General features: G+C 38.6%; 1 protein-coding gene across 6 annotated transcripts in view; it reads left to right on the top strand.

The window, feature by feature from the left end:
• RANBP3 (RAN binding protein 3) overlaps positions 1-26,763 on the top strand; it is a 59,438-nt gene that overhangs the window by 17,472 nt on the left and 15,203 nt on the right. For 5 of the 6 annotated variants that reach the window (XM_033520207.1, XM_015651832.3, XM_015651831.3 and 2 more), the window contains 8 exons: positions 11,215-11,251; positions 11,340-11,426; positions 15,368-15,439; positions 16,595-16,660; positions 18,127-18,219; positions 19,329-19,432; positions 25,567-25,686; positions 26,273-26,376. In XM_033520207.1, coding sequence (XP_033376098.1) covers positions 11,215-11,251; positions 11,340-11,426; positions 15,368-15,439; positions 16,595-16,660; positions 18,127-18,219; positions 19,329-19,432; positions 25,567-25,686; positions 26,273-26,376 — 683 coding nt within the window. Of the gene's footprint in view, positions 1-11,198; positions 11,252-11,339; positions 11,427-15,367; positions 15,440-16,594; positions 16,661-18,126; positions 18,220-19,328; positions 19,433-25,566; positions 25,687-26,272; positions 26,377-26,763 lie in introns of all 6 variants that reach the window. The other variant, XM_015651835.3, reaches the window with a different exon arrangement.

Genomic DNA, 26,763 nt, shown 5'->3' with positions numbered 1-26,763 from the left:
TGTGGGGCTGACCAGCCAAAGACGAGAACAGAGGAAGGCACAACAGTATATAACTTTAGGGGGGACCCTTAAGGGGATGAACATTCTAGTAGCCTAGCCATATAGGGAGCAACATTACCCAGTCTGTAACTGACATGTAACTTATCTAACATAACAGCAGAGGGGTATCTTGGGAAAGGCTTTTAACTCAAATGAGAGATTCCCACGGCTTCAGATAGGTGGGTCTTCAGAGGCAATGGTCAGCTGGTTTGGGTCCCCAGCCAGGCTGAATTCCACACCTTAGCTGTTTGAGAACTGTTTTTACAATGTGTGGAATATAATCTTGCAAATATCTGAATAGTAGCACTGGTATTTGTGTTTCTGACAAGCAGAGTTTCTAGTGCTGACACCACTTGGAAATTTGCATCAGTTTAAGGCTCAAGCTGTTGCGATCTGAAAGCAATATGAAGTCTGAACCTCACTATGTTAGGCATAGAGTATTTCTGTTACTCCATTATCTATCCAAATAACTTATTTATGAGCTAAGATGTGCTTTTCATAGCACTTTCTGAATTAAATATTTTAAATTGATGGATACAACTTATATCTGTGCTTAATATTAGACACTTCTTTGTTGTTTCTGCTCTGAAACTGATTTTAGCTTCTGCTATAAAACCATTTTGTGACAAGTTTCTGGCCATAGGTTACTTTAAAGTAATTTTTCACTTCTAACATGCATTTCTAAGGTGAAATTATTCTGTTGTTTTTGGATTGACATATTTTTAAGCAAGTATGTTAGCTCAAATAAATTCAGTTGCTAGTAGTGTAAAGAAACACTTCATCCAAAAATGTTTCTAAAGTAGTGTCACTTGTTCTGCAAGTGTGAACTGTGGTAATCTGGATGTTACTGATTGTCATCATATAGGATTGTTATGACAATGTCCCTAGTCACAGGTATAGGAAAAGGTAGACTCTCTACTTGGATTAAAAAAAAATTTTTGCACTTGAAAAGGCCATTGTTTATGATGTAAGCTTGCACCTTGTCCTCTTCCCTCCACCAGCCTATGTTGGGGTATTGGTAGAATATAGAAAAGAGCACTTTATTTCTAGTTGGTTGTATAACTAGTTTTGTTAGTGTACTGCTTTCCATATGTGAATTGATAGTGGTGGTCTTTTAAGATTGACTCTGAAAGATGTCAAAGAAGTTATGTGATACTTGGGTCATGTTCTATGCCAAAGTGGTACAAAGAGTTTAAGGGGTAACTGGGTCCTAAATGCAAAGGTTCTGGAGTGAGTAAGGGGTTATGTGGTTAAATTGTTACAGTTGTCATCGTGGTCTTAACTATGGAGTTTTAAAACTAGGTATGGAGTTGTAAAAATCATGTAGGTGATTAGAAGATGGCATTCCCAGGTAATCTATAGAGCAAAATAATGAGTTAATATTTTTTTAATTTATTTTTTTTTAGATAGGTAAAGTAGGGGTTAGTTGAAGCCCAGCTTTGATGCATGTTATATGGGTTTTGGTGGTTTGGGGAGGCGGATGACTAGAAGATTTCATACTGTGGCCATGACGTATGGGTTTAGGAGAGTGACAGAGAGAGAACTGTGAATGAAGTAATTTGTGTAGGGAGAGGAAAAATATTCCCTTTCCCAGTCTGACTCATCATAGCTGCCAAGAGACTTTGTTGGGCTACCCAGCAGAACTGTATTGTAAGTCCACAGTATACTTAAGGAGTTAAATTTTATGCTTAAAAGTTCATAATTATGAAGATACTGTTGTACTTAAGAGAACAGTCATGAAGGTATTTGGAAAGACAGTTGTGCAAGAGAAGGCTTTGCAGAATATAGAGAGGCTGATAAAGTCAAAAGCTGTTAGGCATATCAGCAAGAGTTGTCCTTGGCTCTAAGCAGGTAAAAAATATGAAAAGATATACTCAGTGTAGTCTTTTTAGGCCTTTGGATAGAGGTGCTAGAGTGAGGAAAATGAGGAAAGGAGCTGCAAATAGCTCAATTCAGAATTAGGAGGAAAAGCTGGTCCAAGAGTGCTTGTGCCAGGCTTTATTGAAAAAGGATATTATTTCCTTGCCTATATTTGGTGACCGTAGTATCACATGAGTCTTAGCTTTTAAGTATTCCTTCATGTCTCTTCTTATTCTCTACATTGCAGAAGCAGCCAAATTTCCAGATAGACTTAGATGTATTTAGTCTGGGTGTGTTATTTTTAGTTTTAATGAAATAGGAGTTGTTTGATCTGGCTGAGCAAGGTGAATCTGTGTAGGTGGCTTCCTAATGTTATTAATCTCTCTTGATCTTTGCCGTAGTGTTTGAGACAGGAACAGGTTTCAAGTGTCAAGTTCTCCCTAGAACTGTATTTTATAAGGAGTGTTTTCTCTAGAGAGGAGGAGGCTCAAGGAGGGACACATTCCTCAGACAAAATATTCCAGCAAAAAGGAAGAGAGTGAACTGTTCACCAGCTCCAAGGAACTTCAAGAAAGAGCTTAGATCAGAATTTCCTAGTCTCTTAACTTTTTCAATAAAGTTAAGAGACTAGGAAACACTTTCAATAGTATGCATGACTAAGGATTAAAATTAATTTTAATATTTTGCAGTTTTCTTTGGATATGCTTTTTTGAGAACAGCTGTACAAGCTTCTGCCTGGAGCAGTTCTGGTTTGATGAATCCTTGAGTCCTTTGTTGGTCTTGTCTTCCATGACTCAAAACGTGTACTATTCACAAAATTCTGAAACTTACAGTAGTTTCTGATTAGTTTTTTTTTTATGTTTATATATTTTTATGAATTTATATATTGGACATGAAATTCTTATCTTGGATTCATATTTTTCTTCATAGAAGTGGTGATTTGCAATAATTACTTTTGTTTGTTTCTTTTGTGGGTCTTGAAGCAGATATTCCAGTCTTGCTTAGGCTAGAAATCAGATTTATGCTTATTTCCACTTTTTGAAATGCTTGGCACTAAGCATTTCAAGTATTACAAGAGTTATTAAAATCTGTTGGATGTTTACTTAGTCTTACTTGATATTCTAAACTGTGTTGATATGAATTGCTTGGAAAATATTTTGTCATTTCCAATTTTAAGTGCTTAGCACAAGTGTGTATTGAATGTTCTTGCTTCCTTTTCATTATTACCAATTTTCTGAATTGTACCTAGAAGTCAGAGTAGATTTCTGGTAAGACTTTTTTTTTTTTAATACCTACTGTAAGTGCTATGGCCAGTTCCATGTAGCCTTTCCTGCTATTCTCCCCAGATGAAGAGGTAAAGATTGGGTGCTAGACAGCTAGATTTTATTAAACATTTGATGAAAAAATGTTTTGTTAACTCTTCTCATTCTGTCGGGTTTTAAGTTAGTGTTTGGGTCTGTTATTAACAACTAAATATTAAAATGTTAGTTAACTTTGGCAGTGCAAAAACCCAGCATCCTGAACTTTTATCTGACATCCATCATATTATCTCCATAAATACATTTTTATTATTTTGAGTCTTTATTATAGTAATACCTTTCATGATAAAATTTCGTGTATTGCTGGCTTTTGTTACCACAACAGGACAACTCTTACTTAAACTTGGCTCTTAAGATGTTAAGTGCTGCTGTTTATTTTTGAGGCTTTTGCTTACTTTCTTGCCATGGACCTGGGCAGTTATGAGCATTTTTAGTCTCTTTTTTCTGACAAGTGTTTTCTGGGAGCAAGCCAAGGTTGTGTGCTTTTGAGTGCCATCTTTCCCTTACTGCTTAATTCTTCAGATCCTTCACCATAAACTGAATCTCAGCCCACAGATTGCAAGTGGAAGCACATCCTTGGCCTGCATGTTATCCATGGACTATAAATTAATCCTTAATCACAATATAGTTGTTTGTGCTCAAAGCCTTTTTCACTTTTTCATTCTTCATATGTGTACAGAATATGATAATGCTAACTTTTGTTGTACAAGCAGAGATGTGCAGCATTAAATGCTGTGAAGGAATGAAATGTCAGTGGCAGAAGTTCAGCATATACCAAATCCCATTAGGGTGCACTAGTTGTCCTGTCACCTCCCTCCTTGAAATAGATTGAAACTTGCTAGTTTATGAAAAAAAGCATTGGTGTTGCGTTTCAGATAATTCGCTGTCATGTGAATATGAAAGAATCCTGTGTCTTGTGTGAAAGTTAAAATAATTAATTTCTGTGAGAATTTTATAAGCAACTCATCTCCCTCAAAAGTGGGCTGAAGAGGCAGTGGAAGACACTTTAGAGTAATTGTCTGTGAAAAACAAAGTTCACTCTGTAAAATTTTTAAGTTTAATAAAGAATAAAAGGGACCAAATCGAGTGCTGGGGTGCTTGGCTATCTGTCAAAAGCACACCCTCAGCTTAAAACAATGTTCTTTAGATACTGTTGCATTACAGGAGGTGCATGCATATTTATAAGAGTCATATGCATATTTATGTATATTTATACTTATTCAAACATTTGAGTTTAGATGTGCTTTTTCTTGGTTTTAACCTTTGACTTCATGCCATCTTGTGGATTAAACCAATATATTTTATTTCTTCTCCTGGTTCTGTCTTGTTGTTTTTACACTCCCTGATAAGGAGTCATCAGGAAATTGGGTTCTGGTTTTTGTTACTGTTATCTTATCAGTCAGATAGTCTACAAATGCAAGGAACTCCCTAATTATCTTACAACGTTCTGAGTTAGTTACATAAAAACATTTTACCATCACATAGTCTCTATATTAATATTAGACTATGGCCTAAGAGATCATACATTTATTAAATTACTATTTTCTATTTATATGAACCATACAGTCCGCACATAAACTCACAGATTATACAATACCAAAAATCAGTTAAAAGGAAATATAAATTATATCAAAATTTTTGTGATTAATAATATGTGAAAGCTAATACATAAATGCGAAAGCCAATACTATATTGTTATTTATAACAGTCTAATTTTTTTATCTGAATCTGCACATAAAAACTATCAGCTGTTCTTTAGTCCTTGACTGAAGGGAAGGGAGTAAACCCCAACAAGCCTGTAGCTGGCAGAATCCTCTTTGCTGGGGACACAGATGATTTTGGTAACTTTCAAAATAGTGCATTTGTTCTAACTGAGGCTTTTCACAGGCAGGGGAAACTAATTCTGTCAGCAGGTTCTGTTACAGAATTTCTGTGTACTTTAATTTGTGCCTTGGCAACAAGCAGCTCCTTCTGCCACACTGAAAACAGTGAAATTTAAAAATGGATCCTCTCACTAGGACGACTGATCTCTCATGTTGCTGCGTTGCATTGAAGGGACGTTGTCTTTTCTGCTCACAGTCCCCTGGAGAGCAGAAAGCTTTGTTAGATTCAGGAGAGGACCCTCAGGGAGAGGTTGAGCCCCCCTACCATGGTCTGGGTCACACAGAACCAGCTGGTGAGTGTGACTTTGAGCACCCTACTCCTGCTGTGGCCTCAGTCATTGCTACCCTGAGTCCTGCTTCTGAAGCCCAGCTTGCTCCTATTCACCAAGAACTGGCAGGGGTAAGTGTCATCCTACCAAGTGCTTCTGCTGCTGAGGGGATTAAGGAAGTACCTTCCACCAGGTGGAATCCATTACTGTTCACTGTAGGTAGTGCAAATGACAGTCTGTCTGGTTCTTGGATCTCAAGTGTTAGTCCTCTCTAAACCCTCATTCCAATTAGAAGAAATGAAATTTGTGAGTCTCCCTAGTAGCGTAACTGTAGAGACACCTCAAGTATTTTAAAATTGAAGGTGTAAACTGTGTGTTTGCCTAAGGGTAAGAGCACTTGTAAATAAGGGTCCATATTTGAGGTATTTGCTTCAAGCAGTTAGAGAACTCTTTGTTCCCCCTATGGGCCATAATGTTGCAGCTTGACAAAGTGAACAGCTAATACTGCTTTTACTGGATATATCATGCCAACAGCATCATAGCAGAGTTTTAAATTTGGGTGTTTGGAGTGGGGAGGAAGTCAGTATGTTGTGGAAAATCTCTCAGTGCTCATAATTTGATTTTTCTATTGGTGATGTTGCAAATTTTTTTCTGAAAGATCAGATGACTAAATGACAGCTACCATACAGTCTTTCAGAACAACTTCAAGTGTTCCTAATCTTTCTGGTTGGTGGACCATGTTTTCTTGGTGCAGGTAGGTGTTGCTGTGTATTCTGGCATCACACCCTCGGCATGTGCTCTTTGCTAGATCTTTATTAAGACTGCTTCTTTACCCAATACCTGCACTCTTTTCTTGCACTGGTTGATTTGGGTTTTTTTTGTACAAGAATAAGGTCCATTTCAAGTAAACCCAGTACTAAATGGATTGTTATGACAAGGTGCTAATAGCTTTAGGTTAATCTGTAGGTTAAGCACCTCTCAGTAGTGGTACTTGATTACCTGCTGAAATATTTTAGTTTCTTTTCTGAGGGATAAGATTTTCAAGGTGTAATATTTTAAAATATAGCCGGTAAACATATGTGGAAGATCACACTATAAAAAAACCAGAGTCCATGAAGGAGACACAGGAGTCCTGCAACTTTATTCAAATAAAGGGAGAGAGTCTACTAGGCCACATGCCCCCATCAGGTTTTCACTCTTGAGGCTTCAGAGGGTGCAGCCTCCTTTTATCCTGCACCGCACCTTGCTCTCTTCCTTATCCCATTGGTTGAGGTACTAGAAAGGTGCAGTCTTCCTGAACCGCCTACCCTGTATCCCTCCTTGAACCTGGCATTTTACCCCAAAGTTCAGAAGTTCAGGCTTGTTCTGAGTCCCCCACTTGTCTATTTGCAGAGTCAGGCTGCCTGGGCTCTGTTACAAAACTGCTGCTTGAAGTTAGTAGAGGCCTTAAGACCTATTTCAAAGATGTTAACACCCATACCTTCTATGGTGTTATTAAACATCGTTCCTATCAAACATGATTGCAGTCTTTTATCTCAGTTTTCTGTCATATGAAATTGCAGTGTTACTAGAACTGTCCAGGAGAATGGTGGTAACCAGACTTTCAGGAACACAGCAGCAACCCTAACCCTAATCTTCATCTTGTTTTTACAGAGCAGAAAATCTTACCCCAGTTAACTCAGTTCTGAAAGAAATTTAAAACCCACAAATGTTGTTGGGGATGCAGAAATTAGTGGCTGTACAGAACAGCTGTTTCAGTATTCTTCTTGATTCCATTAAATTAAATGTACCAAATTGAGTGGTGCTCAGTATGGACATATAACTGGCATGCACTAGCAAGTACTCTTCAAATTATCCCAGTGTCTTACAGTAAAACCATCCCTTACCTTGAAATCTAGAGAAGGTTGATGCATCTTAAGAGTACTTGTACTGGTTTGTTGGAGCAGCAGTTTTCATGCAGTCTTCCCAGGTCCTGCGAAAATGGATGAGTTAAGACAGAAGAAGAGACACTGCATATTTCTTGTTTACTTGTTTATACACACACTGGCATATATTTTTGACATGACATGAATTTAGTGTGGCCATAGCCCCTTGCAGAGCTGATGGTTATGTCCTAACTCTTTGGCAATCCACACCAGCCTCCCACAGCATGTGGCTGTCCCAGCAAAACTCTGCTGATTAAGAGGTTCTGGAAGAGCTTTTAAGCAAATCAAGGCAGTTCAGTAATGTCTGTGTATGTGCAGAGTGTCTGGACTGAAGACTTGCTTTACTGTGCTCTGAAATCCTTTATACATGACTTTTTGCATCTTAAAATGCATTTTCAAAGATAAACACTAGAAGCATACTCTTAGATCTTTCCCTGAATTACACTGACCTTTTCTGCTTTACTGAAATTCCCTCTTCCTGTCCCTTTTTCTGCTCACTAATGTGAATAAGCAAAAACGGACAAATTTGTTGAAGTTTTGAAGTTCTTCTCTTAGCTTGATGTAACCACTATATGAGGAATTAATGTTTCTATTTAGTTAATTACTGTGACTTAGACTTTTAAAAAGCAGTTGGTAGCCTTTAGGAAGCTAATTTCCTTAACTAGCAATGTGTCATAATTGTAAGAACCTCTGTTTATGCATAAATGTAACTTTTCTCTAGCTGGATTTCTGAAAAGCAGGGGCAGAGGGAATAAGTGAAAAGTAGCTTCTGCTCTTAAATGAGAAAATTCTGAGTTGGATTTTGCTGTTACCAGTTTGTGTTTCATCAGCATCAGTCCAAAGACCTGAATGGAGATAAATTTAATTACCTTGGTGGTTTCTTACAGGATGAGATGGTCCTGCCTTTTGTTTCCATTGTGTGGGGTACTTGTGTAAAGCAGGTGTTGCTGTAAAGTACACTGAGTAGGTTGAGAAGCGTAAAATGGCGAGGCCTACTGATGTTCATTGTCACTAAATGTAATTTGCTGTTTTTCCAGTCTGTCAGGCTTGTCATGCATATATACCCCTGTTTTCTGTCTAGTCTACCCAGCTTCCTTTGAAGCAGCACTGGTATGCAATTCTGGCAGCAGTGGTGACTTACTTTATCTGTGGCTTCATAGAAAAGTGAAGCTTAGGGTAATACAGTAGATCTGTGTACCCCCACCCCCTTGGAATCTACCTGGCATCTATTTGTCCAAAGGTACATAGCTTTAATCTCTGAAAACTCTTGGGCCTGGAAGCATGGAAATAACTCTGAGCAGATTTTCTGTTCTGCTTTGCACTCAGTAAGGTACAGAGTTGGTTTTGGTTATTGATGCATGTTACCCACTAAACATGGTGATGGTACAGTAGTTGTGATTGTCAGTTATGAAATTACAATGGTAAGATGATTTGAGGCTTGTGCTATATAGGTTTGATTTTTTTGTATGTGTTACTTGAGCATTCAGAATGAAGCATATGTTAGTAACATCTTAAGTTTTTGACATTCAGGTGGAAATCATTTATTTTTAAGGATTTTTGCATATTGAGATTTGCAGTTCCACTCATGTAAATTTTTTACCAAGTGTTTTCTTTTTGCTTTCAGGATTTTTGATAAAAGCGGAAACAAATTGTTTGTACAGGTGACAACACTTTATGTGCAGAATGGAATCTTTTCTGAGTTCAGATGCTGGTTGCTGAGATACATGATAGCATGGTTTTCCATTTTAGCCTCATCTTTTGAGAAAGTATTGTGTGTTGACAAGGGTGGTGACTAATAAGACCACCTTCTTGTAGTACCATGGACTACCTGCCTAATTTTGTAGGAAGAGTCATGGATCATCAAATGCAGCATTAACATGGCTGGGCCGATAGATGTGTGTGAATGCAGGGAGTTGTGTTCCAGACCTATCAGTAGCTTCTTATTTCCAATGCTAAAGGTTTCAGAGATACTTAACTAGGGTGCTAGTGAGGTAGCTGTACTTTTCTATGAACATGAAACACAACAGAAAAGCTCTTAAAGGTAATTAAATAGGCAAGTGCAGTGTAAGTGGGTTTTTATTAGCATTGAATGGTGTACTTGTGGATGCTAAATGCAAGCAGGGAGCACAGTGTCTATGTGAAACTAAGTCACACAAGGTTCTCACTCTGGCCTGAGAAAGCATAAGGAGGAATCCAAACAGTCCTTGGAGAAAAACAACAACCTTTTGCAGGTGTTGTTTAGATCCTTGTTGTTTACTTCCAAGAAACAGTCAGGGGGTGGTGTTCCACTTGACCAATGATGGTGATGTATAAGTTTAATGACCAATGAGAGTTTTGTTTCTCGGACTTTCTTGGACCTGTCTATAAATGAAGATCAAGCATAATAAAATTTGCTCTCTTGGACAGCCCAGCCAGAGAATCAGTGTGTCATACTTCTTGCTGTTCCTAATATAATGCGACAGAGTACTGATAGTATAGTAATTTCTGGGTTCTAAATGTATGCAATGCGAAATAGAAAGTTTTGTACTTTCTGGTGTTCTTACACCCAAGGTATGCCTCAAATACCAGTCCTGTGCAGATGTGTGTGTCTGCCTGCTCTCAGTGCCCTAGTGGGCTGAATCATGGCAGGGAAGGAGTTTTGGGGTATCAGCAGGCCCTGCCCATGAGCTGCCATTCCTCCATATATCAGCCAATATCTGAAGTGAGATTGAGTGAACGGGAGGTGTCTGTCTGCATGTCCTGGGGCAGGAGTGGGATGAAAGGGTAGTGTTGGACTAGGTAGATGGTCCAATATGTCAGAGCTGTCTGAAAGAATGGTGTAGCCAAGGTGTGGGTTGGTCTGTTCTTCCAGGTAACAAGGTACAGGACAAGAGGAAATGGCCTCAAGTTGCACCTCAAGTTGAATATTTAGATTGGATGTTAGTAGAAGCGTGTTCCACAAAAGGTTTGCGCAGCCCTGGAACAGGCTGCCCACGGCAGTGGTGGAGCCATCATCCCTGCATGGATTTGTAACACGGGTAGATACGGCACTTGCGGACATATTTTGGCATTGGGCATGGCAAAAGAGTTCTGCGGGATCTCTTAGACTTGGCGATCTTAAAGGTTCTTGCTAACCTAAGCAATTCAATTATTCTAAGATGTTTTGTAATGAGATGAAGATGCTGATGCAGCCCTGATCACCTTCCATAGTGAAAGGAGTCTGTCACGGGGTTATTTTGTGGGAGGAGCAAGGGAGATTATATTGGTTGAGGAACTGGCAGAAAAATAGGAGGAAAGAGACATAGAAATCTTCAGAAGATATGTAAAACCTTTGTTTGAAGACTTTTTGAATATCTATGATAGTTGGTAGCCTGTGATGCTTCCTTTTTTGTTCTTCGTACTGTGGAAGATGTTAGGGGACTATCCAATGCTAATTGCAATAAAAATACTGTTGTACTAGTTTATAGAGCATGCTTTGAAAGACATTCCTCCAATGCTATGATTTCGTTGAAGGAACTAAAGTCACTGAGAGTAATTAGGTAAAGTGCTTTGAAGTGAGCTCCCAAATAATGGGTATATTTATGTTGAGCTTGAAACTTTATATTTTAAAAATTAAACCACTTTAAAAAAATTTCAATTTTTCAGTATATAGAAAATGCAACTGTAGGAATTGTTACACAGTCCCTAAAGATATTTGTGCTTGGGATATGAATTTTCAGGAATCTTACTTAAAAATGAAATATTTTGAATTAATTGTATTTGATAGTATCTGTGTGAAGCTCTGTGCCCACACGTAAGTCACAGAAATTATTGCATTGAGTGTGTATCATTGACAGTAAAGAAAAATCTCCTAACTGATACTTAAAACATTTGAATCAAACTGAAGAGACTGAAATGTTCACTATGTGATCTTTGTTTGATCAGTGTAATCTGATTTCAGAGATCTGGAGATGGATCAAGTCCAGAAGATGGAGATGGTAAGAGATTTTATTGTAAAATTAAAAGCCACAAGTGTGTGTCTTGCTGGGATGTTCTGTGTTTTCTCTAATAATTGTTTTTCTATAGAATCTGATCGAGAGGATGGAAGTTACTGTCCACCTGTAAAACGTGAGAGAACTTCATCTTTGACTCAGTTCCCTCCTTCTCAGTCAGGTAAATGTTTCTACAGTATTATATATGAGGGATTGTTTTCCTTCCTAGATATTCTTTTTCCAGTCATGTAAGTAGTCTTATTACTGTTTGCTGTGCTTTGGGTTAAGACCACAGCAACCCATGTACTCGTGTTAAGAAATTTGGTGAAGCCCAAAGGAGTTGATAGATAACTTTTTAAAAATGTTTTCTGTCTGTAATTTTATACATGTTTTTAGTTTCAGCTTTTATTTTGTGCTGTTAAATTGCAGAATTAACCAGAAATCTTGATTTGTTGTGATCAGGGTGCTTCTTTCTAAATTTATATAACTGCTACCTTTTCTTAGTTACTGTGCTGCCAGGGAAATTTTTCAACTCTCAGCTTGTGTTTTAGTCCTTTTCTCTTCTCCATTTCATTTAAAAATGGGGATGATCCAATGCATTTCTTAAACACCTGACATACACAAGAGAGAATGAGCACAGCCTGTGTGTGTGCACAGTCATGGCAGTGAAATCACTGGGGTAAATTTATGCAGTTCTTTTGCATGGGAATGGTCATGTTTGATACTTGTTCACTCACAGGAACAGTCTTGATTTGTGCCATCTCTCCTCACAGATCGTATGAAAGTTTTAGCTTTGGTCAATGGTTATTTTGGTTACGTCACTGTTTGAGGCAGATTTCAAGACTGCTACTTTATTTCTACTATCTTAAGTTGAAATAAAGGAGATGAAAAACTTTGAAGGAGAGAACAGTAAAAAATACTCCTCTCATAATGCAGCGCATTCTGGAGATGTGACTAGAAGATGAAAGCCTAGTTTTGATTTTAATTTTAAGGAAATAAATTACTCTGAAATCTAAAATGTAGTTGCGGATACATTATGGGCACAGTATTCTAAATTCATGCACCAGTTCTAGTCAGGGGAAGAATCCCTTCTCTTTCAGATCCCAGTTTTCTGGTGTGCAGCTCTGTAGGTCTCCAGATGCCATCCTGTGGATTGAATGACCAGCATTGCTGTCTGCTTGCCAACCACTCTTAGTAAAGGAATGTACAAAAATAATGAATATGGAGTTTTGTAGATTTTCTTTTAGAATAACAGTATGTGTATACCCAGGTTCCCCATAATCTCTAACACTTCCATACTGCATCGTCTTTGCCTTACAAGATTAGAATCTCCATGATAGCATCTCTTAAGAAGCGGAGGAAAACAATTTACTCAACTTTTTCATGGTTAAATACTGGATGTTCCAGGAGTCCAGTATCCTTTCTCCTCAAGCCTTTGCTTAGCTAATGTATTTTGAGAGGATGTGGTAATTTATTCCCTGATGCCTTTGTTCTCTTCTGATGTGTGTTGTTGTCAAGCAGTGACAACTTTGATTTGAATTGCAACTTCCATAACAACCTCTTTGAATATTGTTGACATTATTCAATGCTTTGGTTTCCCCAAAAATCTTTTACTTTCCCACCCTTTTTTTTTCTTTTTTCTTTCTATTTGTGTAGTGGTTTAGATTTGCCAATTTAGTTTTCCCGGCCAACGCACCAAATAAATGTTGTGGTTTTAAAGCAGTAACTAAAAAATTTACTTATTTCTTGCTGTGAGATATGGATTAGAACAAGAGCAAAACAGGCTTAACACTTAAAAGGAAATAAAGAAAGTTTATTAACAAAACTACAAGAATAAGAACACCAGAATAAACTTCCAGAAAACCCTTTTATCCCCTACTACCCAACCATTCCCCTGTACACGTAACCACATAGAGACAAAAAACTTTGGAACTTTGGTGTTCAAAACAGTCTCAATTCTTGCTAGAGTCTTTTCATCAGTCTTTGTAGAGAAACAGAAGTCTTCTTCTGCTAATCTATGGAGTTTCTCACAAGAAAACTATTTCTGTTATAGTTTTCTATTTCTCTGATGCCAGCTGCCTGGAAATCCTGTCATCAGTTCACTCCTCCCATTTCACATCACTCAGGTGTGTATGGGTCAATGAGTCGAGGGATGTCATTTTAAGGATGAGTTATTCAAAGGCCAAAGTTCTCTTCATCTGTCTCTGTGAGTTTCGCTGGGAAACAGTTTTCTCATTGCCCTTAAGGCCTAAAATCTTCGCTTCACTCTGTTCCAGCACCTCACTGTATCACAATTACTCTCTCTTTTGCTCAAAATTCACACTTTGAACACTCCATTCCTCCCAATATACTCTGTCATGAATTAAAGGAGTTTTTTCAGAACACTATTGTCCATCTCTATAGCTTTAACATAAAAATATTTCAGCGTAATTAAAGCATCTCCTTATTCTCTCTTTCCTATTTAATACTTAACTCTTTTCTTCACTGTCTTTTTCATTGATTGTCTCTCTCTCTCTGTCTCTCAGGAAAAAAGGAGTAATCTGTACGTTTTATCTAGATAGTAAAAGAATTAAAGTCTTGGAAAAGCTGCAGATGTTCATGGTGTCAGGTTTCAGTCCAGCAGCAGGAATTACAAACTAAGCCAAGCTGGCCGGCTCCGTTTCTCTCTCCCCCCCGGCCCCCCCCCCGCGGCCTTGTCCGGCCTGGAGGGGGATGAGGAGGCCAAGACAGAGTCTGTTACTTTGTCAGAAGCTGGAAACACAAAAGAGAGCAAGAGAGCTCTGGCTTTACATCTTACAGGGGTGTTCACAAGTTGATCTCGCTTTTTAATGGTCAAAACTGCTGTCAATTCTTAGAAATGACCGATAATTGGTCAGGAGAAAAGACTCCCATCAGTCACCAGCAGCTTCAACTTCCTTAGCTCCCAAAACTATCTTAAAGGTAAAGTCAGCCCATGACATTCCACCCCTTCAACTTGTGAACACCTACATAAAAATTATCAATTATATTTAATATACAACTTAAAACAATAAAACTAATAAATTGATAGAAAAGAAGAAACACAAATTCACTACTTTCCACCCCTAGACTTTTACTATCACTGCTATATAAACTTAAGACAATCATGCTTTGCTCTTGAAAAGGCTGAAAAGCCTCATCGGCTTTTTTCTGATTTGCAATGTGAGAATTTGGTGGAATTATGTTTCTCTCAAGAATAGGGAAATTTTACTGATATGAAAACTGTGTTGTTTTTAAGCTAAAGGCAGACAATAATAAAAAGAAGGTGGAATTAAAGGAAATATGAAAAAAATATTTAAGCCTTAATTATAAAAGGCAAATGCCACATCTTTTAGTACAGTGGTGTTCAGAGATGAGCTTCATTTCTCTTTTCAACATACTTAATCTTTTTCTACAGCCTTATAAAAGCTAAAAGAACCACTATATATTGTTTTGCCTTTCTTCATGCACAATGATCTGTTGGAGGAATCTGTCTCCTTCTCTGGTTGCCCTGTTTCATAAACTAGAGTGTGACTTTGTATAACACCAAAAATGCTGAACAGGGAATCAACCAAACTCCCTATTGCTTGCTTCTTTAGGTCCCATCAAAGAGTGGAAAAGAAACACTGTCCTTTGCCTGTTTTTTCAAACATTTTTTCCCTTTTGTTTACTATAATGATGCTGAAGTGACATCTGACAATATTCTGATGTGCTCTTCTTTGTTTCTGTAGGAGTTTTGTCTTAGCACGCATTACCCACCTTTCTGCTCTCTCTCTGCAGGGGCCTTTTGAAATGGTATTATACATTTTGCAATGCTGTTATATATTTGAACACCACTTCTAATTCCTAATTCAGATACAAGTCAGATTGGGAATCCTGTATTTATACAGGATTCAGAAAAAATTATATTTATTTTTTCTCTGTTTCAGGAGACACTGAGAAGATTTTATGGACAATGGTTTGCTACTTTGTCTATCTGTAATACTGTTTTAGTTTAGAAGAAACAAAACCAAAATAAAACAAATTACTAGAAAAGTAATTTTCCGTTTGGAATCTGGGAACAGTTTTGGAATAAAGAGCAACATACACAACTTCCTTTTTTTTTTCCTTTTTCCTTGACTGCAGTAACAAAGAACAATGTCTTTATGCCATCAAGTTTCTGTGAACCCTCTACAGGCAATTCTGACTCAGAACCAGGTGAGCTTCCTCATTTTTCTTCTGTTTTCTTGAACTGTTGTTAATTTGTCACGATCCAAAGTACTCAGATACTTCAGAAGTAAGACCATATTTGTGAGAATGGAAGTGATGATGGTTCTGATCTTAGAGCTGTTCTCTTGCTCACTTCATTGTTCGACTTCACCCTTGCTGGAAGTAATTAAAATCAAAATTACTAAATGTGTTGGGAGTGATGGTAGGGTCACTGCATTGTGACCCTTTCCTGCTAGCCTCATGATAAAACCTTTGGGAAATTCTCATGTATCTGCTTTGGAAAACTTCTTTTATATTGGAAAGCTAAACAACCATAAGGTATGGCCATGATTGTGTTCAGCTATGACCTGTGAGCCCTGTGTTGACAGAACTGACAATTTTGTTAGTCTCCATAGTTCTGGTTTGGTTGTGGTGGTATCACTGTAGCGCACATCAGTATTGTATGCTGATCACAAACACAGTGAGACTGTGAGATGTTGAATTGTCTTATTCTGAGTACAGATACTAAGCCCCTAAAAGGAAAAAAGTATAATTATTCTTTGTAAGTTCTTAGGAACTCAATTTTTAATAGCTGTAGATTTATAATTTTTTTTTGAGGTTTTGGTAGTTAATTAAAAAACCATAACTAGTGAATGTCAGCAAAGGAATTTCTTTTATCTTCATATTAAAAAAGCATGAGTAAAAGCTAAGCTTATTATTACAAGAAACTGTCATTAAGCAATTAAGTTTAGCTTAATTTATGATAATTAGCAGTTAGATACTTGTTAGCAGCTGTCATGTTCAGTTATAATTTTGACTGTTCTTTCTTTAGTTTGACTCACTTAAAACCTTTATTATCTATATCAAGTTCTTCACAGGACGAGCCCCATTTCTCTAGTGAACAGTCTTTTTCCTGTTTCTTCTGAAAAACTTTTCAACTTTTTGGTTGTGACACCATGTGTTTGTCTGTGATGTATATTTGCTGTGATGATCACTGGAAATTCAGGTTTCTTTCAGAAGAGAATTTGGAAATCTCCTAATAACTTTGCGTATTTATAGAACTTGTGGGTTGTTACAGTGGGGAAAACATGAGGAATTTATGACTCTATGGATATTGCTAATATGTAATGGCTTTGTCCTTGTAATTTTGTATTTCACTTCCAGAGGAAAAGAGCAGTGGATTCCGGCTTAAGCCACCAATACTTATCCATGGTCAGGCACCTAGTGCAGGTGAGTTCACTGTTAACTGCAACAGTACAAAGAAACCAGCTCAAGCATTTTATTTAGTTAGAAGTTTCATAAATTGGCTATTGTAAATAGAAGGTTGCAATACCTATTTGTCTGGAGAAAAAAAAATCTTCTCTAGGGTGGTTGTGCCCATACCCACTGTGTAATGCATAGGGACACATCTGTGTTTTGCGTTGGATCTGCTGTGCGTGTCTGAAAAGCTGTCGCTGCTTAGCAAGCTTCTGTTTGTGCTTGGAGTAATCCTACAGACAGTGAATTCAATTCCTTTGGTAGCAAACTGTAAGAAAAAGGATTTTCCAGGAGTGCCTTGAGTAAGTTCCCCAGCTATTATTGAGTGTTCAGTCTGGGACCAGACCAGGGCAGTTGGAAGTGTCAGAGAGTGCCCACTTCTGCTTTTGGTGGCAGCGTAGGTGGCGGGTCCTTGATGATGCCTGTTCTGCACTACAGGTTGGCTATGACTGAGTTTCCTGTTTTGTGATGTAGACCTAGCCACTATCAGAAAGATATTAGTATTAAAGCTCCTTAGGAATTTGAGTGGGGAAAAAAAAACAAACCCAAAACTATTTGGGTAATGAAAGCTATTATTGCATAACTGTGTGGAAACTATTTCACTTGAAGGAAGAGGGGTAAATTTAAGAAGGGAACAAGCTGTTCTGAGCTTACGAACCTTTTGGACTTAGGATGTCATGCCCTTTGAATATGGGTGACCTGAAATGGAACTAATTGCTATAAGTGAGTTCTCTTGCAGTATTTTATTGGATCAAGAGTTCATCTTGACTATTTTCAGTGGAGAAAACTGAATCTTCTGGGCTTGCCATAGCCTTCTAGAGTTGATGTTACAATGTTTGGGGTTTTTTTATTAGGTTGTTTAAGGTTAATTACCTTCTTGAATCATAGCATAATTAGAGTTGTAGTGCTGTGTATCTTACTATAACAACCAAAGAGGCCATGTTAATTCAAAAAGCCAAAAGGTTGTTAAATTACACAAGACAATTGTTACAGTATCAATATGTTTGATTGTATGGATTAAAAAAAAATAGAATCTTTTACTATCTGAAAACTACTTTATTGGAAGGAGAAAAGAAGACTTGGAGTGTGTAGTTGATTAATATGTTAGTGCATAAATAGGATTACTGCTGTCCTGTTCATTTCTCTTACATACTGGCTTTTATTTCTGTATCAATAGTAAACTTCAGTTCTGTGCTTTTCTAGATAAGGTAGGCAATATATTTTAAAGTGTCTTTTTAGGTTAGGAAATTGTCTTCCCTTTTTGGGACTAACTTACTTTTGAGGCTGAGTAATGAGGGATGGAAAAGAAGAGAGTAGAAGCTTTTCTAGTGTCTGTTTTTTTCAAAATATATTCTGTTGGAAGCAGTTAGAGAAGATTAGTTGAAGCTGAATTTTCCAACTTTAAAGATTTATACTTGAAAAAAACTTTGCACTTGCAGGTCTCCCTAGCCAGAAACCGAAGGAACAGCAGCGAAGTGTGCTCCGTCCAGCAGTATTACAGGCACCACAGCCAAAAGCTTTCTCACAGATGGGTAAATAATGTTTTTGCATTCTAAATGCGGTGGAGAGAGAACAAAAATACTGAATTTGTTTAGTGCGGTGGTTTGGTTTTACTCAATACCCACCTTGGTTTTTCTAGTTTTCTCCTTTCAGAAAAGAAACATCTTAAATGGTAAGTCTGTCTGTATTACATGAAGGATAACATAGTAGAACCTTCAGGTCTCGTGTAGGATGACTGTCAGATGTTGCTAGGCCTCTAACTTTGGTGTAGTCCATGCCTGAGTTTTGGAAAATAAAAATACTTTTAAGAGTGTGGTATGTCAGTCTCAAATGACAGCACTAACCGTGGTGTAATAAGCTATTGCTGGTAATTGATCAACAGTAAGAGTCAGTGAGAGGTGCCTTCGGGTTTGGGGACTGTTTTGGAGATGGGACTTCGAAGTACAATTTTAATTCTGAACATAGAATTTTAGTTCTTAAGTTTTGTCGTTCATATAATGTTTACTGCATAATGGAATTACAGAATTTGATATATCTGATGGGAATAGATATGATTAAAGTGTGGAAGTTAATGCAAAAAACTGTTTAAGGTGTCCCTGTCTCCTAAACCTCATGTTTCCCCAGCCCGATGCCATTTGTTATGTGGAAGTTTAGTTGAACAGAAACAGGAGTAACTTCAGATAATGCAGAATCTGGCATAGAACCAAGCATTTCTGTCTTGATTTCTTGACGTACCTCCTGATACGGATTTGACTCTACAGAGGACTCGGTATTGGGGTAAAAATTTTCAGTGGGACTTCAGTATATGAGCAGATAGATCAGTCTGAAGAAAAACCCTGCTGGCTGTGAACAGTATTAGATTAGAGCAGGATGATTGCTTGAAGTTGTATGTATTGAAGTCCATACAACATTTGTATAGATTAATTTGCTGACTTGATTTTCTTCATTTGGAATTCTGATTCTGCTAAGAATTGCTGAATTGTGGTCCTTACATCTCTTGCATGGGAACCTTTTAGTTGACATTGCAATGTTTAATGGACTTAAACAAGAAAACTGCATGCAATTTGCATAAGAAAGATTTTATGACAGTCTAAATATCTAGAGAGTTTGCATATTTTTTTAATTTGTTTCTGTGTTACAGTTCTCAGCAGTGGCACCAATGGTGTAAATATCCCCCCAGATTCTGCAGCCATATCAGAATCACCAAGTGATGCAACACTGAAAAGTTCCAACTCTGAAGACAAGGTGAGTTGGAGAAGAAGACACAAGGTGGCAGACATAAATATTCTCTGAACAGAGTAAAAAGCCAGTGGCAGTACTTGAATTCCCTACAGGAAGTGGACAGTGCAGGTAATGAGGGCCTGAGAAGCTTCACCTAGAGCAAAAGACATCTAAGTGCATTGGAAGTTGTTTATTGGCTATCATGAAAAAAAGGTAATGAAGTATTTACTTCCAGTTTTGTGTAGTGTGTCCAGTCCTTTTCTTCAGGTTTTGAGCTAACCATTAGCGCCTGAAGGTCTTGACTCATAGTATGAGGAGGATGTTTGGGGATTCTGAGTGTTACTTGGGTTTTTTTGGAGCTTCATTAGGCAGTTGTTTGCTTTTTGTTGCCATACTGAGCATAGAAACAGTATTGATAAGACAAGAGTGTGGAACAGTTTACTTGAAATTCAAGTCTTAATCCTGAATATGCAAGCAGAAATATGTGTAGTGTGAATGGCTTTTTAAGTTTTAGTGAAAAACTACTGCTACAACTAAGTATCAATAAATAAACTGAATGCATGTACCAGTATGAAAACTGTGGGACATGCTTGTATCCCAGGTGTGTATCATTGGGACACCCTCTATCTGCTTTTAACATCCTGAAGTCCTCTTAAGTTTTTTAATCAACTAACCTTGGAGAAAGTTTTCTGGTAGAGGAAAGCTCTTAAATCTGTTTGGTAAGGATTTCTGGAAGCTCAGTATAAATTATATAAAGCTTCATAACTTCATAACATTTGCAATTTTGCCAAGTGTTGTGGGGAGATATTCTACAGCCTTGGCATCTGCAGTCAATTTTGTCTACCTGAAGCTTTCTAGCACAGCTAGAAGTCATTTGAGTTCATGCAATAGTTGTGTTAAATGCTGGAGTCTCTGCAGAATATTAGATGACTTGGTGAGAGTGAAAGATTACTTCTGGAACTGTTTCATAGGATATGCATTGTATATGCAGATCTGTGGCATAGATTTGATGCACCACAGAGAGAGCGCTTCCTTGTGAGGGCAAGTGTGTTATTTGCAGTATTACATGAGCATGGTCTGCCTTTGTTAGAGCAGATGTGAGTCATGGTCTTATTTTGCTGTCAGAAAAGATTTTTCTTTGTGTCTTGTGCTTATACAAGGTAGCAGAGTGGGAACAGTCTCAGTCTGGTGGTTGTCATACCCTGAGCAGCTCTGTGGCAACTTCTGCCTATCTGGTCTCTGTCTTGAAAATCCCTAGAAAACTATGGGAGCCCTAAGCAGCATTGTCCTCGTGGGTACAAGCTTCAGCCTTTGATCCAACCATCCTCAACTGGTAGGAGAGTCTGGTGGCTCAAAGTCATCATTGGAAACTTGGACAGCTCTCAGCCTTCCTAGTAGCAGGGAGATGCTGATCCTTATCCGGAGGGAAGAGGACCTGTGAAGGAAATCCTAGGCTAATGATGTTTCCTTGCATTCAATAGAACGCTCCTTGTATAGAATACTGCATATATAGAATGCCCTATGTATCATTCAGTGGTGAAGGACTACTCCCAGTGATCAGTGCTGGCCCATTTCTAATTGCAAGCAGAAAAACAACATCTTTCAAATGCCAGAATTAGAATCTGAAGGCAAATGATACAGCTAGGTTATGCAAAGGTTGTCCCTCACACATAAAATGGGATTTTTGAAACTCTTGGACCTAATCTAGTGTTGTTTTCCTACTGCCTTCTCTGACCTATATGATATGTGCAGAAAGTACCATAGCTGGCACATGGGGGCAACAACACCCTGCATTAGAAACTAACAGAAGAAACTGGAAATCTGTGTTAAGTGATGGTTCTGTAACCTCATTGGGATCATGGATACAGGAGGTTTACTTGGGCAGCTGCTTTAGATACCTAAGGGCCTTTTAGGAAATAAAGCAGGAAAGACCTTCACGGGTGGGTTCTGGTATGCTAAAAGTAGCTTGAAGTTTGAATGCAGAAGCTTTGTTTTGGGAAGCCAATGAATTGGTCAAGGCTTTATAGATTGAGATCAGAGGGGAAGCCAGCAAGAACAACATTAAAGTGAACCTTCACCAGACTTGGACTGATCAAGTAGAGAAAGTAACTAACACCCTTGAAGAACTAGAAGCTTCACAATTACAGGCCTTGATTCTAAAGGAGAACTTTAGTACTTGAACACCCAATAAAATGGCAACATGTCCTGGTAGAAATCCTCCAGAGTACTCCTGGAGATTTTAGGAATAAGTTGATGAGAGTATTTGCATATGCTGGGTAGGTTTACATGGGAGGTATTTAGCTGTATCTGGTATTCACAGCAAGCAACTGGCTAGAAATGCAAAGGTTGAGAACTGCTGTCATTGCAGCATCAGTGAGATGGAGTTTGAGATCCTGAAGGAACTAATAAGTAGCAGAATAAAGAACAAGACTTCAGGAGAAAAGACTTCAGGTTGTTCAGTGATCTGGTTGGTAGGATTCTGAAGGACTTCAAGGCTTATGAGAGCTCATTACCTCCATGGACAACCACCTCAGACAATGAATAATTTATTCCAAAGTGCATGAAATTGTGCAAGAGTGGCAGAAGACCAGCATGTGTGGGCTGGGAACTCCTTAAATCCAGAAAGAGAATGTGAAATAACTAATGGAAACCGTCAAGACACCCAAGAAATATACAGAAGGATTGCCTGGATGTGTAGGAGAACTGTGAAAGCCCAAATTTGGCTGGAGCTGGAAATGACAGGGAATGAAAAGCTGCAAGCAAGGCTTCCACTGGTATTTGCAGCAAACATAAAATGAAGGAAAATTGCAGGCCTTCTGCAAAATGTTGAAGGGAACCTAGTGGTGAAAAAAAAAAGAAAAAAATCTGAGGTACTCAGTGCCTTTGTCTTGTTTTCTACTGAAGAGATCTGCTGTCAGGTCTACCATGTCCCCTTCTTTAGGGGAAGTTTGAGGGAGTGAATTATTACAATAAATTTGCCTAAGGACTGTTTTAGACAGTTTGACATACACAGGTCCATGGCACCAGATAGGATGTATCCGTGGGTGTGGAGGGAGAGTCATAGTTTAACCCCAACTGGCAGCTAAGTACCATGGAGCCACTTGTTCACTCCCTCCACTCAGGTGGGATGGGGAGACAAATCAGGGAAAAAGTAGTGGATTAAGATAAGAACAGTTATTTAAGTGTTGAAACTTAAGAGTTTCAGAGTAAAAGAGTAAAGTATAATAATATTAATAATTTTAATGAAAAGGGGAGGGAGACAGATAAAACAGAAAGAATAGAAGTGAGGTCCAGTATAGGTGATCAGCACCCAGTGATCTGTGTTGACCCTGTCTCCCAGCAGCAATCAGCCCCTCACCAGCAACTCCCCCAGTTCACACACTGGGCAGAGTTTGGGTCAGCTGTCTGACCTGTGCTCCCCCCCAGCTTCTTGTGCAGCTCCTTGTTGGCTGAGCATGAGACACTGAAAAGTCCTTGACTTGGGGTGAGCACAACTGAGCCGCAACCAAAATATCAGTGTGTGTTCAAGATTATTCTCATCCTGGATCCAAAATGCACTGTTGTACTGAGAAGAAAATTATCTCAAGACAGGGAGCCGGGGGATGCTAGTATGGGACCACTACCTCTCCTCAGAGAGTTGTGGTACGGTGGTGGGTACCAGCTACTGGGGGAGAAGTAACTTCTTTAAGAAAAAGGTTCTAGGAAAGTTGCTGTAAATATTATATGACCCCCTTCATTCTCGTCCCCCATAGAGATGTGTCCGCCCTACACAGACCATGGGGGGGGGGGTGGAATCCTATAATATATTCAGCATGAATTTGGGTATTTAGACAAAGGGGGCTCAGTCTTGAAGGATGTGGTCCTGGGTTTATTGTACGTGAATCATCCGGGGCAAGAAAAGAGACAGAAATGTCTTTAGCACTCTCTTTTAAACCAGGGGGGAAGGAGATAACGGGGGAAGATTTTACAGCCAATAGGATCAAATGGAGGGGAGGGGGAGGTTTAGAAGGGACTAACATTATACAAAACCAAGGGTGGGTTCATCCTCAGGGACATACTATATATCTTAATGCACTGCAACAGAAATTAGAAATGGCTCAGCTCCTTCCTCTCCCTTTGGGGTGAAGTAGTCCTAGGATATGAGGCACCTTAAAGGGATTGAGAACAACCAGCATACATAAAACAGAGACCAAGCTGATGGGTTTTTTATCTTCTGAGTCGATTTGCTTTACAGAGAGCCCTACTTGTTGATTTTGACTTTAGGCAAGATCTTCGTCTGGTCTGAAGTATCATTGCCGTAGCCAAAATGGAGAGGTGTACTGGTTGGGTAGAATTTAAAGTGAATGAAAAATTGGCTGAAGCCATGAGCTTTGAGGGTAGCAGCCAGCAGTTAGAAGTCTGACAAGTGTCAGTCATTAGAGATTGTTTAGGACTGTTCAACATACACACAAACAACCTGGCAAGGTGGAATAAATCTTGTCAAGTTTGTGGATGCTAGTACATTGTGGGAAGGGGAGATGGTCAACATGTTGGAACGTAGGTGCTCTTCAGCACGATCTCAGCAGGTTGGAAAAAGAAGCTGAGAAAAACTAGCTGATGGTCAGCAAAATTCTGGGGTGAGAGGATCCATGTGTCACAAGGACTGAAGAGGGACTGGCTAGAAAGCAGCTGTGCAAACAAGTCTTGGAAATCATGATACTGCAGGAAAGGTGTTGAGAAGTTCTCACATACAAAATTCATTAGCAGAACTATAGCCGATAGTATTGCTTCTAAGGGTGACGGTTACTTTATTTTGGAGGAAGGGAGATCAAAAAGGGTAAAAAAGATCAAAAAATATCAAAAAGGGAAAACTTAACATTGGCCAGTCATAAAGACTAGTAATGGGTTCCCTAGACCCCTAGACAGGCATCTTCCCTCTGAGTGTCCTCTCCAGTGGAGCAGGTGGTACCCCCTAATACTCTTCCCATAGTAACTATATTTTTCTTCATAATATGCTCAGACTTCCTGTGGTTTTGGGTTTTTTTCTGCTTATGGTGCTGTTGATGTTGATGGAAGTGTGCTTTGCTGAGGGGCAACTGCTGTATGTGGGTTACTTTTGAGGATTTGTGTGTGCATAGTTGTTGGGTCTTCCCATCAGTGTCAAAAGCAATAGGGTAGGAAGTTAGGATAGATGCAGGAGGGAGTGATTCCCATGCAGGTTGCAATTGCTTTCCAGCACTGCTTTAGAGGTTTGTAAGTGCAAGGCTCTGAGCATAGTGGAACAAGAACTATTGTATGGGAATAATCAGGAAAAGGGCCACCACACCATGTGCAGGGAGATGTCATGAAGGCACTTGTGGAAAGCAGGTGGCAGAGGTGCAGAATCGAAAGTCCTTAGGAGAACAAAAAGTTGAGGAACCTTCAGATGCTGTGCAGCAATGATGAACAATAGACTGAACATGAATATGTAGTGTATTCTTTTATTGATTAAGAGGACTTATGGGCTCCTTTACTAAAACTGCAGCCATTAAGTTCAGGAAACTGATCTTCCTCTTTTTGTGCCACTGGTGGATGGCATCAGGAATACCATATATAGTTTGGGGCTTGACAAGTACATGGAAGATGCTTAAATATCACCGGGGGACTAGTGGCTGGAGCACAAGATGTGTGATGAGAGAATGAAAAAGCTGGGTGTGTTATGCTTGGACTAGGGCAGGGGAATAGGATTGTTCCCCTCAGCTCTCAAGTGGTAGGTGGTGGCAAGATTAGAATGAAATTATGAAGTGTCTATCAAACTGCAGGTGTGGTGTGAGGAGGATTACAGATGGGTTTTAGGACATAACTATCATACTTAGTGTTGTTGAACATTACTCAGACTACCAAAATGTAAAACTGTCATGGATTTTTTTGAAACTTGATATGAGATCTTGGGCAGCCTAATGTAAGTTTGAACACAGTTTGGACCAAGTGATTTTTAGAAATTCCTTTGAACCTTAACTCTTCTGTGATTTGCTAACAAAAACACTTAACAGAGATATTACTTAAATGCAAAACATGCCTTGTAGATCTGGAAGTGTTACTGGCTTGTCATTGTAAATGAGTGTGTGACTCACCTTGTCATGAGGTGTTTTTATTTAAAGAAACTCAGTATTTTAGGCTACATTTTTCTATTTCTTTAGGCACCACAATGTCAGAAAAAGGAGTCCAACAATACTTCAGATGATGACAGCTGTGAGAAGGCTGAACTAAATGCACACCAAGCATTTGTTTTTGGGCAAAATTTAAGAGATAGAGTTAAGGTAAGCACACATTTGTTCTCTTGACTAAGCATTTATGAAGTACTGTGAAGCTACTATATGAAAAGGTTAAAACCAAACCTCCATGTATATATGTAAAATTAAAAGCTATGAACACAGTAGTGTTGACTATTTAATAAAACTAGTCTTCTGGACATTTAATAAATGAATTCTGATAAATAGCATAAGAAGCTTTTTCAAAAATAAGTGCATCTACTGCAATCATGAGTAACAGCTAAAGCTCAGTAGAATGTGGTGTTTTCTCTTACAAAAACTTTTGGGTTAGAATAAAGTTGAAATGTGGTCCTAAGATGTTCCCATGCAACCAGGACTTCACAGAAAAGATGGAAAAACAGGCTGAGCTTGGGCTCAAACTTCTGCATAGAATAACTGAGTTGCATTGTTAGTATCTCCTGAGGTTTGCTCAGATGTCCTAGCATAATAAAAGAAATTGTAATATTGGGCCATAGACTTATTTTGTCTTATTGTAGAAAGCATTTGTGGATAAAACTTTGTCTTTAGGAAGAATGCGTTGAAAAATTTGTGGTCAGTAATTAAAATTGTCGATGTATACTTGTTGTTTTTCTAGCTAGGAGATGAAAGCGATGAAACTACTGATGTGCAGAATGCTGGTCTTCTGACATCAGATATACCTTCTGCAACAAACTATTTTCTACAGTACATCAGTTCCAGGTGAGACTACAGGAAAACCAATAGAACAGTTCTTCTTAATCTTTACTGAGCATTCTTTATGGTTCTGCTCTTCATTGGATGCAGGGCTTAGACTGGGTCAGTGGGGACCCAGGCTTCTGAAGAATGAGTTGGCAGTCTTTAGATCTGGGGGAATCCTCAATCATTTCATCAAGGGAGATGCATTTGATACTATTTATTTGACCACATCCTCACCAAAACCACTTAAGAAAACCAACAAGCATGACATGAGAAGTGTTCTCATGAATTAATAGAAACTGTGATGGACTAAATTTGAGCTACCAGTGGAATCTTGTGGAGATCTGCACTGTATTTGTGTTGTTCAGTAGGTTGCATATATGATACAGATAAAAAGGAAGAATAGTTAAA

This window comes from Parus major, chromosome 28, assembly GCF_001522545.3.
Source record: "Parus major isolate Abel chromosome 28, Parus_major1.1, whole genome shotgun sequence".
Classification (NCBI taxonomy): Eukaryota; Metazoa; Chordata; class Aves; order Passeriformes; family Paridae; genus Parus; species Parus major.
The sequence above is the reverse complement of the archived record's forward strand: the minus strand, read 5'-3'. Positions and strand labels throughout refer to the sequence as shown.